General features: G+C 40.6%; 1 protein-coding gene across 1 annotated transcript; it reads left to right on the forward strand.

Annotated features, from left to right (window-relative positions):
• Positions 1–11,078: 11,078 nt before the first annotated feature.
• On the forward strand, positions 11,079–16,080 carry LOC306734384 (visual system homeobox 2-like; the record flags this gene model as incomplete). Its single annotated transcript, XM_079215740.1, has 5 exons — positions 11,079–11,511; positions 11,877–11,967; positions 12,688–12,811; positions 14,607–14,787; positions 15,737–16,080. The coding sequence occupies 5 exons, from the start codon at positions 11,079–11,081 to the stop codon at positions 16,078–16,080; spliced, it is 1,173 nt and encodes a 390-aa protein (XP_079071866.1).
• Positions 16,081–16,203: the final 123 nt, after the last annotated feature.

The following is a 16,203-nucleotide window of genomic DNA, read 5'->3' on the forward strand; positions in this document are numbered from 1 at the left end:
ACAAAATAATTAGAAAATGACCTATGTTTACAGGTTTGAAACAGTGTAGTTTGAGACTAAAGGTGACCTTGAGGAAGACACTGCTCTAAAAATTGTTTCGTTAGCACTGCAATGTGCCTTGATCTTTTGTATAGCTGGAAGTCATAAGTCTGCTACATTTGGTAACTGTTGGGGTAAAAAGTGCCAGAACAGCAACTATTAATACTGATAGTCACGTAAACCTTGAAGGAAGGAGTAAGATGAGAAGTCAAGGTTGCTATTGTTGTCTCGAACGGTTCTTAAAGGGCCAGTGTGTCTCATTTTGCTGGAACATTTTGCAGAAATGGAATAAAGTATTTATAACTATGATTGCATTAGTGTATAATCACCTGAAACCAAGAATCTTTGTATTTTTGTTAACTTAAATGAGCCCTTTATATCCTCATAGGGAGTGGGTCTTCTTCACAGAGGGTTGCACAGCCAGGTTTCTACAGGAACCCAGAAGGGTCAAACCAAACTATGGCCCTAGTGAGAGCATTCAGCCGTTTTACATGCATGTAGGCCACTGTAGTTCTCCGACACGCTTGAGAGTGCAAAATTGTGGTACCACCAGTTGCTATCTGACTTCCGTTAATTGTTGTTATGGTAAGGATGGCCGTTACCATGCAGGGTTTTAATCTTGGTGGCTCGCGTGACTTCAGGAAAAGGAGGGTTGAGTGGCGGGGCCATTCAGTTGCCACATAGATAACAGACATGTCACAAAAAGACACTTAATACTGAAAGAAGCCATCCTGTCAAAAAGGTGCTTACAGAATACACACATCATATATGTTTTAAGTATTTTCCCAGCATTATCCACGCTTTCCAGTTCTAACATGCCATTGTAGTTACAACAGTCACTACTATTCACTGGTGGGATCTTAAAGAGGAATATAGAAATGGCCTGTTCTGCATAATGAGTACTTTTACTTGTTGTACTTAAAGTACATTTTGATGGCAATCATGTTGTACTTTTTCTGAACTACTGTAACTGTAGTATTGCTACTTTTACCTAAGTAAAAGCTCTGAGTCCTTCTCCACCACTGCTGCTGTTCCCTGCAGATCCAGTAGAAGTCCTCAGTCAGTCACATGATTCTCACAGCAACACACACACACCGACCCCTCAATCCTCTTAATCAGCTACTCGATAAACAGGATACTGTAAACATGCCCACAAACACGAGTTAGCTGCCTGACTGTCAGTGTATCGGCATGTCTTTGTGCTCCAGCTACCTGTTCTTCTTCTTCTTCTACCTGCCTCCTCCCTTTGCCAGCTACCTGTCTCCTTCTGGCCTGAACAGACAAAGTGAACCTCCCTTTTTATCTGTCTCGCTCTGCCTTCAAGTCTTCACCTTACTCACTCAAACCACATTTGGAGCTGACAGAAAGACGCACTGAGTTCACTGTCTGTGGCCAGCGGGCTCATCATCAGCATCTCAAACACATCCAGTGGCGTGGTGTCATCACATTTATGGGTGTGTCTTGGTGAGATCCCACTTGTCATTTTTCTGTGCTCACAAGCTCGTCTTGGTGCGTTGAAGAAGAGGAGGAGGAGGAGGAGGAGGAGGAGGAGGGAGGCAGATAAATCTCATTCTCTTTTTCATCACGCTGACTTCATTCTTCACAGTCCTTTGATGAGACAGGGGAGCAAACCTGGGTGGAGTCTGGAGATTTACGGCCGACAGAACTGTGCAGGCCATTAAAGCCCAGCATCCTGCTAATGAACAGTCAGTGCAATCACACCGAGAGGAGTACAGTATGTACAGAGCTCATCGATCCAGAGCCATCCATTGGGACGTGTAAGCTGTAGTCTGACCCTGTCACATGAAAGGACAACAAGATTCATCTTTATTTTCCATGCTGCGTTAGATGATGTTGGATATCTTAACCTCTGGCAACATGTTACTGTGTGATGGTTCAAGTTTCAGAGACAAAGCAGATTGAGAAGCAATCGCTACATCAGAGTTTGGGAGGCTTCTGCAAAATGGTCACAAAATCATCCCTGCATGGTGTGAATTAATGCAACGTGCTTCACCCAGCATACGTCATTATTCCAACATCCCCCCTTCCATAACCCCTCCCCCGCTCCTTACGGGTATTGATGTGCAGCCGGTAGCCCCAGCTGTTGCCCGCTGATGCAGAGCTCCAAACTGTGCAGCGTCTCGTCATCAGAGTGGTGGCGTCTCATGGGAGAGTGGCATGTGGAGATGAGTGCTGTAATTAGCGGGGGAACGAGGCCAGCGGCAAGCCGAGTTGTCCTGTGGGGCCCCTGGAGGCCTCAGGGGACTTCAAGACGCGTGGCTAACCTGTGGGGCTACCTGTGGCTTTTAATGCAGCGTCAAGTGCTGATTTGTTGCATCTAAAGCGAGGAAACAAACATGTTTTCCGTCATAAAGGTTTGGAGACAGTATAGAGGTTAATTTGCTTTTGAATTCTACACTCATGATCAGAGCAGGTGGGGAAAACATTAAAAAGAATATATATTTTTTTTATATATTATTATAATAATAAGCCTGGGGCACTGTTTTTCTCAGTTTTATGACATTTAAAATTTGGTTTTGGATGGGGTCGCATCTAATGCAGTTTTCTCAATAAAATTATGGAAATTCTCCAAAGCCCAAGATGACGTCCTAAAAGGTCTTGTTTTGTCCACATCTGAAATATTTTCACTTTAATGTCAAAGAGGACCAAGGAAACAAGAGAATAGTCACACATAGTCTCATAAGATGCTGGAATCAGAGAATGTGTACTCTTTTCCTTCCCAAAACCGAAAATCTATGACAACTACTCGATAAATGGATTAATCGTTGCAGCTATTTTTCGACCGTCAGTTGGACAAACTAATGAATTTACAGTAAAGAAGTCAATTTGAGCTCTTGGATATTGTGTTGGACACTTTTTCATTAGTTTCTGTCATTTTATGGACTAAATGTATCAATTAAATACTTGATAGATTAATCAATATTGAAAATGATTCTTAGTTGAAGCTCTGAAATGTGTTATTATGCCCTTTCTTCATAAAATGGTCACTTGTTCTGGGGATATTGTATTTTTATTTACAATCTGCCATTTTCATAACCATCCGATAAAGCTCACCAAAATCTTGTTACTCTTACTCTGTCGGCATACAATAATAAATTGTGTGTGTGTGTGTGTGTGTGTGTGTGTGTGTGTGTGTGTGTGTAAGCACCCCCTGTCTGTCTGTGTCTGCGTGCGCTGGTGTGTGCAGGTGTACGACGGCTGCTTCTGCTTCATCTGCGTCTGCCGCTGATGAATAAAGCCATGAAATAGATCCAGCTGGAGATGTGCGGAAGAGACTGAGGCCTCCTGGGAAATCATACACACCTCCAGCAGCACCGTGTCCACTTCTCCAGCACCCCAGAGAGCTATCAATAAGTGGGTAATTGAATTTTAAGCACAAACACTGCCGTCAAATGAGCGTCGACGGGTGTGTGCAATGGGGGGATGTTTAGCTGTGTGAACATGGGGAGGCTGTCATCCGGCCCACTGGGGGTTTGCACAGGAAGGATGAATGTTTAATCCATTAAATAACAATTACAGCCTGTAATGGTCCAGTGTGGCTGCTGGAGGGAGGAAGGCAACATGGCTGCACTGCTCACGTGCCTGAAAATGAGTTTGCGTCTTCATCACACAAAGCGTCCTTGCATCACTGTGTAAGTGAACCAGCATTCACATACAGACCTGGAAAGAATTTACATATCTTTACAGTGAAAAAAACGTGAACTCGCTGGATAATTTGTACGCTGATCCCATTATATTTAGACTACTTTTAGGCCATCTAAATAAATAGAGGATTCAGTATTTCTTCACAATTGAAGGCTCTGAAACGGCTTTTAGCTATATGCTAGACAACTATATGCACAATGACATATAACAGAAGAGACACAAGTCAGACAGGTAACCTCAGACAACATATACAAAACGCACTGACACAAAATAATAGATACTCCAAGAGGATGTTAGCTCAGAAGCAGCCTTACCAGTACATTTAATAACAGTGCCAGTGTTTCACTTAATAAATAAAGGGCCAATCCTAAGTGATGCACCTTTTAAAACAAAATCCATAAATAAGGAAACACTTAAAAACAATGTTTTACTCAACTGTTTAGTTAGTTTTAATAATTAACAGGCAGTGACCTTTCCTCATTTTGTGTTTGCACTCCTGGTTCTGTCTTCTAAAAAGATCCAAACCGTGTCATGAATTAGTCAAATCAATCAAGCAGCTTGTAGACCTTTATGCAGGTTAACAAAACATTTTATTTTATGTGTATTAAATTAAAGGAAAAATACTAGCAGTTTTTTTATTAATTTTTTTATAAGTGAGCTGTTGATTTTACTAGGAAATCAAGTAGAGAAATGTCTTGCCTATTTCAATAAAACTATAAACAAATATATAAAAAATATAATTCAACAAAAAATTGGACAATTCACAACACTTTCTTTTCGGAGTTTTGGTTGGACTTCGACTCATGACCTCAGTATTTATTTATTATAAGTTCTAGCGACGACTCTGCAGCCATTACAAGATAAACATTATTGCATCTTAATTGTTATGTTTAACTAATTGATTAATCACCGCACTAACTGTATCAAGAGCGTGAGCTGCATTGGTGACCTGATCAAAGATCGAGCCACAATGAGGTGCAGATTGTTTAATTAGAAGCCCACTTGACCTTTTGCAACACCTTCACAGATTCATTCATCAATATTCATCATCTTGTGTAAAATAACCCGTTCCCTTTGAGTGAAAATGAGATTTGAAGCAACCTTGAAAAATCATTGTATTAAGTAAAAATGTAGACATTAAATTCAGTGAACTCATTTGTAGGCAAATAAAGAGCTGACACGACTTAAATCAAAGGTGGTGCCAATATTTTATTCAGTCAACTGTAAAAGATATCACTCTTTAAGAATAAAAAACAGGCTCTTGTCTTAAAAGTCAGAAGTGAACAGATGTTTGTAGAGATTACATTTCCACTCCGACTGTCAATGAATTATGTGGACTGCATGACAACACCTTTTTCTGGAGTCTGGGGCTGTAAAACTGGAGGAAAACACAGGCTATTAATCCCAAGGAAATCATAAGAAATGGGAAAATGGAATCAAAACTCTGTTCAGTGTCGAGAAAAATCTCATTCATGCAGATCAGAAAGTTGTCTGACGGGAGGAAGGTCACGGCTGAAGACCTAAAATTTTTGATTATTCAAATGTTCTACAAAATTACACTTTTGGAATTGTAAAAAAAGAGTTACCTGGAAATCAAATAGAAAAGAGTTCACTTGCTCTTACCTTTTTTAAGATGCATCACAAAATACAGTGACAGTTTAAATCATCATTAATGACATGATGTTTGGTGAAAGTAAGTGTTCTCAGTAAAGAACAAGCCGGTAAAGAACAAGCCGGTGCTCAATCCACAGCGCATGCAGTAATCTGAATCAGAAGGGAAACCAATAGCTATTTTTAGAAGATTAGAAACATTTAAAGACCTCAATGGAGAGTTGTGTGCTTGTTTTTAGTTGTGTGCATGTGCGTCTTTGTAAATGTGACGACGCTTTAAAAATAGGAAATGGTGCAAGACTGCAGCATTTATGATGCTCAATGAGCATAACAACAGAATATGAGTCAGTAAAATAACTTAGCATTGCCTGAACACTGTAGCATCAAGTGTGTAACTTCACCCTCCCGTAGACTCTATAAACACACACACACACACACACACACACACACACACACACACACACACACACAGCTCCCTGAACACAGTGTGTCAGTGTGATCGTTAAGTTGCACTTGTGAGCCAAAGCGAGTTTGCTAGCTGTGGTTTTCTCATGCTGCTCACACAATGGCCTGTGTATGGGAGCTGCCTGGTGGCATTGCTTAATTAGGCGGAGAGTTGATTCATTTGCACTAATTGACAGCTAATTAAAGGAGTGAGGGCACATCGGATTGACGTTCCTCTGAGCGGAGAGGCCTTGACTGCAGGGGATGTTGGAGTTATGAAATATTGAGTCTTCTTGGTACCACCTGCCATTAGAAGTGGCCTCAAACATATGCAGCCGTGTGCCTGTATGTGTGTGTATGTGGTTAAACAAGCTCAGTGTTGAAATGCAGCCTGTTGAGTCCAGCTGCTCGTGGTTCAAAGTTTTCTTAAGCTGCAATAAAAAATAAAGTGAATTTGACGATAATAACCTCAAGTTCAGATTCAATTCAGTAAACAAATTATACGAAATAAATTACAAGTGGAATGTTGATTTTATCACCGCTGCATTCTTGCACTTTAAAACAGAAAAGATGTGTTTGTGAAGTTGTTCCACCTTTTTTTTTAATATTTTGCAGAAAAAAATGTATCACAGGAAACATGAATACTGTATATTTAATGTAGTATAGCATAATGTTAGTAGTGCATATACGTATACTGATTGTTTGCAGAAATTAAAGATTATCCAATATTGTAAGATTATGCACCTCTCGTCTGTCCATAAAGAACCAGAGCTGCTCCTGCGTCTCTGTTTTCAACATGTTGGCAGCTCTCCAGGTTTGGGACGCTGTCACAGGACATTAACACAAGTTGTCTGGAGTTTGAGGGTGAAGGTCCTGAGCGAGTCAACTCAAATCTCTCCCGTCCTGCGGGACGAGGGAAACGCTCTCCGCAGGAGACCAAGAATAGTCTGTCTTTATGTCTGCTGGTGCTGCCCATGTGAATCAAAAAAAGACAATTAGGGGCTTATTAGGGGTTTTCGGGGAGACGTTGCTCACGGGGCGTCCGCTGGCCAGCTCGGCCCCGGCTCTGAGCCGCTGCCATAGCTCAAAACAGTCAGGGGCATTGTCTCACCTAATTACGCTGAAACCAGAGGCCCCTTTTTTGTGTTGCCACTGCCATGCCTGTCCGATTCCCTTCTCCTGCCTAACTGCTAGTCCCCGTCCACTGTGGAAGTGTGCTAATTAGACAAGAAATGGGCCCAAGTAATTATGTCAATTCTCGTTATGAGTTACCACAATGAGGAATATTACTTTAGGGTTTGGGAGTCTCTCTCCCACGTTTCCCAAAGTATTTTCCTCATTACGCCAATAACACATCTGCACATGGAACGGGGGAATGTGGCACACTCGGCAAGTCAGAGACCGCGACCGACCTCAGAGCATAAATAGATGCACTCATACAGAAATGGAGACTATAGAACGGTAATAGCATGAAGTTATTGCCCTAATTAATGGTTTGTGCCCACAGAGCAAACTGTTGAATCACCAGTGGCACATTGTTCGGGTTGTGAGAGGCTTTTGTTTCTTCACCTTAATAGGATGTTTTGATCAACGGCTGTTTGGTGAACTAGCTCTTCTTCTTCTTAAATGCCAAGTTCTGGGAAGCGGCAATTAGCTAGATTAGAAGAGCCATTTCTGGCGCTTCAAACAAACACAAAGATGGATCAGACAGAAAGAGCTTCAGAAACTCATCACTGGGCCAGACTGTTATAACCTCAAATATGTGTTTATGCTAAACTAAACTAATTTTAAATAATGATATTGTTCAACAGTAGAAAGTCAATGTGGACAGAAACTCTATTGGAGTAAAGGTAGAGGTCCAGTTGGTCTCCTCCAGTAATTTGGCTCATCGTAAACTTTACCTTTTTTTCTTTTATTGTGTTTCTTTGCAGCTTCGATATACAGACGGTGATTTGAACGGCAGTGCAGCTGCTTGTTGATGGAGGTTCAGTCTTGACCCTTTTGACAATTTCTGTTTTTTTTTGTATTATGGTTGAAATTGAGTAGTCAGGATGAAGATTGCCACCATGTCAGAGCTTATTAACATACGTTTTTAGTCAGTATTCTCATGTCTGCACCTCTAACATCTCATTGTAGTTCACAGTATTAGTTTTTAGAAACTTGATTCCACTATTTTGTTGTGTGAAAATTTCCACTGACCAGAATATATCTTTCGCTGAAGATTTAATTAATGTCTCCAGGTTTTAGTGTTTGTGATGTATGGTTTATTCTACAGGGAGTGCTTAAAATAATGCCAAATGAGTGGATTCACTCAATCATAGTACACATAATGAATAAAGTGAACAATGAAACAATTGCAGATTTCACAGATTTCCATGCCTTTTGACTGAGTGGGAGAAAAATGTTTGCTTGACTGACGAACCCATTTTGCTGCAATACAAATAATTGAAGTGAGATGAAACGAGTGAAAACTTTATCTTATCAGATAAAATGCAGGAATTTGCAGTTGAAAAAATAAAATGGATTGCAATATATTTTATTGCAATAAGATCATCGTGGTAATATCGTATCGTGGGGCCTCTGATTGGCCCTCTCCTCATAACTGGGCTGAGGTTGGCATCGTTTACTTCAACCCAAATCACAACTCGCTGTTTTAAGTTGCTGCGACGCGTTTGTGTTGAAGTAGTTTATTAAAGAAAAAACAAATTCATGAAGCTCAGAATTTTAAGTAATTTATGAGTGTGCAAACTAATAGTTAAATTAGACAGATGTTTTCATTTTTCTGAAATGTAAAAATGGCCAATTGAGTAGAAAAGGCCGTGTAATGATCACTAGTGTCCATGTAATCCCTTCCAGGACAAATGTCTACATTATACCTATACCAAACTCTCAAATGAACACATAGATGAACTTTGAGCGAAGAAGGTTTTAAGAAGCTGCACTTGTGTTCAGAAGCAGTGAGAGGTGATGCTTATGATGCAAAATCGTGTAGCTGCATCCTGTGATCTGAGTGGAAGGATGTGATTTGTGTGTGTGTGTGTGTGTGTGTGTGTGTGTGTGTGTGTGTGTGTGTGTGTGTGTGTGTGTGTGTGCGTGTGCGTGTGCGTGTGTGAGTGAGTGAGAGATGTAGAAACCTCATTAGCATAGCTGTTTGTAGGCATTGATCTCTTCATTCACTAATGAAATGTCTCTAATAGCTTCTTATGAGACGCTGAAGGTAATTTAGGTTGCTCTGCCCCTCTCCCTTTCACTCTCTAGTTCTTTGTCATATGGGGCATTTTATTTTTAGCACATCAAATTTTTCCCTATTATGACTATTTTAATCTACAATTGTCCACTGACTCAGGCAAATGAAAGCTAAAATATTTATTAAAGCAATGTCAAACCATCTTTTGACATTAATAATACAGCATTTTGACTTGATATGTATTTTATCCCCCTTGGATGTCGGCCCACGGTCTGTTTTCTTGCAGCGTGACACACGGAGCAACATGGAGCCTCATAATTGAGTTGACCGGGTGAAGCCGCATCTCTTGATCACATCTCAGATTACAAACTAGCACTAAATCTGTTGTGGGTTTGGCCCTCACGACAGCCTGACGCGCGGCTGCCAAGCAGTCCCGCCGGAACCACCTATTTATTTATTTATTCATCGCCACATGGCCCATTGATAGGACTGTATCTGCGCTTCCATCGCGCGCGTCCACTCATCTCCATAAACTCTCCTCCTCGTAATTATCGGCCCAGATGTCCAAAGTGTGCCGCACATTATCTCCGAACGATTGAAACTCCGCAATAATTGAATAACAGCTGATTAGAGAGGATTAGGTTTGTGGAAACAGAGAGAAAATGAGAGTATTCTCACTTCATTTCACATTTCAGTGGGTTTGAATTTGAGCTGCAGGTTTAAATAGTGTGATAAATGAGTGCGAAGAGACGCCGAGGATGATTTCCCCTGACATCCCAAATGTCTTTGCTCGTACTTTCACGATTTATGCGCTGAAACATTGGGCAACTTTTCGGTTTGTGTTGCAGCTTTGTGTTGTTTATCAGAATTGCAATCGGGAGAAAAAAAATAGGAGGTAAATAAATCTGTTGGTGTATCGCGCTCATGGCGTTGTTTGTCTCATTTTTAATTGCCACCCTGGCGTGTCCTAAATACCCTCAACTGGGATATTGTACTCTGCATCACGTGACCCGTCAGAGGAAGAAAAACGCTTAATAATCTATCAACAGATGCGCAGACTGCCACCAAAGACAAAACGTTTAGTGCGCAAACCTAATTAGAATATGCAAATCAGAGTGTGGGCTATATGGGACGTTAGAGAGCGCGAGTCCAACGGATCAATTGCTGTGTGGTTCTCCTAATAAGAAGCTGAATTGATTAATTAACTGGTAGAGAAATTGGCTAATGTGAGTTTGAGTGTTTCTTTTCATTTGACCTCTGAAACTCTTGTTGTTGTTGTTGTTGTTGTTGCTTTTGTAAATGGATTAGCCTCGTTATTGGAAAATATTTAAATTTAGAAAGCTGGTAGTGAAGATCAATTGTCCACTGAACTAAGATTGCTCATCTTTTTAAATTATAGTGTGTCATATAAATCATGTTTTAAACATTTTTTGTTTTAAGGCTTTTCTGGCTTTTCTGCTTGAATGAAGACACACGTGCAGCAAATTAAGCTGATTTTCCTCCATCCGGCTGTTCGACTCCCTGATCAGCGACAGAGAAATGAGAAAGTAAGACCATTTAGTTCTTCTTTCGTTGAGGATTTTTACGTAACGAATTCTCAAAAGAAAAGACTAACACTTTCACTCTTTTCCTGTTAGGACCAACAAATCTCAAATCCAGCAACACACAAAAAAAGGCTAAAGCTCTCAATGTTTCCGATTTTAATGCGCTGTCAGACGAATTTATGGGATCAAACTTCAGATTAAGCTTCTGTAGAAAACAAAACAATTCATCTCTGAAAATGTGTTCTGCTGTCAGCAGCTGGAAGAGAACCCACTTCTAATATTTGACAGTCCACCCACATCCTCAGCATTGGCAAATATGACATGTTATTTTGTCACATTCAATTGTCAATTGTCAATTTACTTAACTGGAGCTTCATGGGGCTCGTGCAAAAGTTCAGCGTGGAGGCTCCCCCCTCCTGTGATTGGCTGCCGCCTGTTGCCTGTTGGATAAAAAGCGCAGCAGAGAGGAGGGCACAGAGATAAAGGAGCATCACGGTGCTGATTGCATCAGGGACGCTGGCTGGGGGGGGTGTGTGTGTGTATTTTTTATGAAGAGAGTGGAAAACAAAAAGTGGAATCTCACCGCCATGACGGGGAAAGAGGGAGTTGTGCTCTCAGATACTGAGAATAAACAGAAGTCAAGCTCCCAACACAGCGTGAACCACGGGGGACCCCAGCAGCCGCCTCCAGTCTGGAAGATGGCCCCCACGGTGCACCGGCGCACCGGCTTTGGGATCCAGGAGCTGCTCGGCCTCAACAAGGAGCCGCCGGCGGTTCCGCAGAGGCGGCCGCTGGAGGTTCTGCCGCACAGTGCGCACGTCCTGGCCGCCAGGTCCCTCGGACACGGGGGTCTCGGGGTCGGCATGGGTCTGCTGCATGGACCAGAGGGAATACACTCGTTTTACAGTCAGCCTGCTTTTCTGGAGGTGCTTGCAGAGGCGCAGAATGTGCACCTGCAGCCGCTGCACCGAGCGGCGAACATGGACTCTCAGATGAATGCGCAGCACTCCGCCAGCTCCGGTGAGTGTTTTATTTATAAGGCATGTGAACAAACAATACATAAGGAAGGGAATAGCACTAAAGGGTGCACGCGTCAAAGCCTCCGCATGAGGATTTTGTTTTTTCGAATGCATCTTTTATTTGATTTATTTTTAAAAAATGGGGAAAAGATGAAAAAAAAATAGAGGCCTTGGTAAAAAAATGTTTTTTTAAATAACTACTCTAATTTGTTGTTTTGATTTATATTAATTGAAGAAATAAATCTGACTTTATTTTTTTAAGATGAGGATTGCTTGACCACATTTCGTGTAGCTGGTGGGATTGTTGTTGTTTATTATTTGTTGTTGTCCCAGTATTTTGACTTGATCCCTGCTGTTTCCTCACAGATTCCGATGACATGAGTCTTTCCTCCGGTGATCAGAAGTTCTCTAAATCCTCAGTGAGTCAGAGCAAGAAACGGAAGAAAAGACGACACAGGTGAGGCAAATCAAAATGGAAAACCACATAAATGAACGATGTAACAGGTTTTGTTTTTTTAGACTGACTGTGACGCACAGTATATCCGTTTTTTTTAATTTAGGGAAATCCCATAAGGCTACTTTCGTTTAGTGTCTCCCCCAGAATGGAAAAACATCACACACTTGAATTTTTTAATTTAAATGTAAAACGTGTGTGATGTTATTTATATTGTGTATATGACATTAACCTTAAAGTCATCTTGAATTCCTCTGCTGTCTTTCTAAAAAAATCTATTGTTGCCAGATATTTCTTTAGGAATAATAACGAAAAATTATAGGATAAAACAAAATCACACTCTATATATATATATATATATATATATATATATATATATATATATATATATATATATATATATATATATATATATATAAATATATATATATATAAATAAATAAATTAATTAATTAGTGTTTCTGTCTTTGGTAAACAAAGATGAAAGAATGGTATAGGCTTAATTGTCTTCCATCGTTTCTGACTGCCTTGCTAATTCTAAAATTTCAAAAAAAAAATATTTTTCATTTGATTTTAAAATTGAGTGCAAGAAAATATATTCTTTTAAATTATTTTTCTATTTAATTTGTAGACTTATTTTTAATTATACAAAAGTTAACGTTTTTCATAATGTAAAGAAATCCAAATTATTGAAGGGTACTTATTCATATGTCTTGTCTGCAGAACCATTTTCACTTCCTATCAGCTGGAGGAACTGGAGAAAGCTTTTAATGAAGCTCACTATCCAGATGTGTACGCCCGAGAAATGCTCTCCATGAAGACTGAGCTACCAGAGGACAGAATACAGGTGTGTTAGTGTGTCTGTGCAAATATGTAGCGCATGTATGTTCTGCTTTCATTTTACATTTCAAATCCTGAAGATGCTTTAATGAGACAAAAAAGAGTCTGAATTTAGTCAAATAATTCAGATATTTGTTTAAAAAAAAATTCTACTCTAACATTATCTCAAAGTTAAAATGCCACAAATGTAGGGTACAAAGAAATGAAGAATGCAAAGGAAATATTCAGCCATCAGTCAGCTGCTCCATCATCATCCTCACAATGCCTTTGCTTTCACATTAGCAGCCAATTCACCAGCTCAGTGTAATAATTAGTTAATTGAGGAGAACTTATCACCTCTTTTGCTGTGAGAGAGCGGGCCGCCGCCCTGAGATGAAATGATAACTACATAGAAATTAATTGGCACAGGTCAGCGGCTGAGCAGAGGGCTCTGACTGGCTGCTATGAGCATTTTAATTTCCCGTGATATTTGAGCGCCTGTCTCCCATCGATCGGCCCTGGAAATTAACTTATTTTTCAATCAGCCTCTTCGCCCCAGGGGTCACCTCTCCTCAGGAAGCTCTATACACACACACACACACACACACACACACACACACACACACACACACACACACACACACACACACACACACACACACACACACACACACACACACACACACACACACACACACACACACACACTGGTGCTGTCAGAAAGCATGATTGCTCATCTGAGGCCCATCTTTTTATGAGATGGAGGTTATCATCAGATCTACCTGAACAGCTTTCCAACCCCCGGCTTTGATCGTTTTTAATTCCAGGTCTGCGTCACACACGCACACACCCCACTATAATATTATCCTGCCTCCGCTGCCATTTTAGGGTGCTCATTTTTCCCTGTTTCCTCATTCATATTCACAAGGTTGCTGAGGCTATTGCGAGGTCTGGCTTGGTGGAAATCAATTCAGGCATTTGAGTAGCCAGAAGGAGAATAACGTGACACACACACACACACACACACACACACGCACAAAACTGAGAAGACAAGATATTGTGTAAATGAAGCAATGAGGGAAAAAATTTAATATTAAACATTGAATTTCAGGACTTGTGGGACAAAGCTATTTTGTACTGCACATTTGCATTTTGAGTAAATAAAAGATCTATAGGTCAATATAGGTACATTTGAGTCACGACAAATTCAAATGAGCTCTTGAAATCGGCCTTTATTTAAAAAATACACCTTTTGTTTAAGCCTCCAGCAGATGTCATTGTTACATTGATATTTATCTCCTCATCCATAAAATACAAAATCCTGCTTTAATACAACAGAGACTTGATTGTGACGGCATGAAACGACAAGGAGTTGTTAAGCTGTAATTGATTACAAAATCAAGAGAAGGTGATCCAATGTCGGGGTTTGTAAATGTATCAAAAACCATCCAGACATGTTTTAAGATGTATAAAAATCATATGCTGTGCATTTGTTGGTTTTCTACAAAGTTTCCTTGTTTAAAAAAAATGAAATTACACACTCCTCCCTTTTTTTGAAAAATCCAGAATCTATGACTAGATGTCTCCTCCTTTACTGAAAAGTACATTTGTAAAACGTTCTCCTCAAGCAGATGACTAAAAAACAGCCCTTCAATGTCAAACATCCAAGTTACAATAAACAAAACAGATTATTGGGAGTGGGGAAGTGTTCGGGTCCAGCCTAATTAATAATGTTGATGGCCCAGAGCAGAGAATAAAACTGAATGCATTAGTAATGTAAAAATAGTAAACGTAATCTAACCCTTTATCCTTCATCTCTCCAGGTGTGGTTTCAGAACCGCAGAGCCAAGTGGAGGAAAAGAGAGAAGTGTTGGGGTCGCAGCAGCGTGATGGCAGAGTACGGCCTGTATGGAGCCATGGTCCGTCACTCCATCCCTCTGCCGGAGTCCATCCTCAAGTCAGCAAAGGAGGGCGTCACTGACTCGTATGCTCCGTGGTTATTAGGTAAATTGTTTTTCCTTACATGTCAACAGGGATCATTTTAGAATTATTATTCTCTTTTATTTTACCAAATACATTTAACATGTGACAAAAGGAAAAGCACAAATAATGCAATTTATAAATGCTTAATTGCATTGAGCTGCATCAGGGCCTGGTATTGTACATGCTGGCTCACTGTCATGGCTTAATTGGACACTTTAAGCGAGCCATCGTGAATGTTATTAGTAACACGTGTGCTTCTCCCAAGTCAAAATATCTGATGTGAAAAAAATGTCCTTTATTGATCTTGACTCGGAGATATTCCACCATTTCTTTTATATTGAGGCTCATTTTGTGAAAATCAACCTTGCAAAGTCTCTTTCTTAAGCGGACAAAGAACACATGAGGTGGAGTACTTTTAAAAGACCATCACATGAAAATGTTTATTTCTTATTTATTCTTGTGTGTGTACATCTGCTGTTGATCCACATTTTAGTGCTAAAATGAGAGCTTGTAGATCCAAAGAGAATCTGCTACATTAGTTTGTGTCATAGTGTTTGAAAAGCGGGATTAGGATATATTCTAACAGGAAGTGAGAGCTAAATCCGGCTCAGGGTAGGAGCCAATAAAAATGTCAGCATGTCAATAAAAAGTCGATGCAGTGATAATCCTACTTAATCAGGACAGATTAGACCCTCTCGCCCCGTGTCAATTGATTAGTTTAAATCAATTAGGTGCATCTAATTGAATAAGAGGTTCTATCTCCATTCCCGTTTGCTCTTTTATGTCAAACAGTACGTGCACAACTTCATGCTTGTGAGGTAAAACTAGTGGAGTTTATCAGTGAGATTTTTCAAAACCTAAATGCATCAATACCTCCAACTAACAGGAAACACCAAGACAAGAATACTTGCATTATCTAACCCGCTTCTGCAAACCCTAACTCGAATATATTTATGTCCGTTTCCCTTAGGTATGCACAAGAAGTCAGTTGAAACCACACACACCTCTCCTGGAAAGCCCTGCAGTCTGACGCCGCCACCCCCACCTCCCCCACCCCCAACGCAGGAGAAACCAGCTGACAGAGTGATGGAGGAAGAGATGGAGAAACGCATTAAAGACGCTGCTAACGCATCAATTTCTAAGGAGGAATTGAGGGAGAACAGTATTGCTGCGCTGCGAGCGAAGGCACAGGAGCACAGCGCCAAGGTGCTCGGGACAGTTTCCGACAGACCAAATGGCCACGTGACTCATAAAGAGGAAGATGAGGACGAGGCGACGGAGCAGGAAATGACAGAGTTGTTGAAGTGTGACTGAAAAAAAAGATGCAAGATACATACTGATGGTGACAATACGTGCAGAGAGGACAGTGCGAACATTTCAAAGGCAGAAGTTTCATTGGTTGAGTTGAACCTCGGCGCATGTGGAGACGCCCATGAG

The sequence above is a fragment of the Taurulus bubalis genome, assembly GCF_910589615.1.
Source record: "Taurulus bubalis genome assembly, chromosome: 3".
Lineage (NCBI taxonomy): Eukaryota > Metazoa > Chordata > Actinopteri > Perciformes > Cottidae > Taurulus > Taurulus bubalis.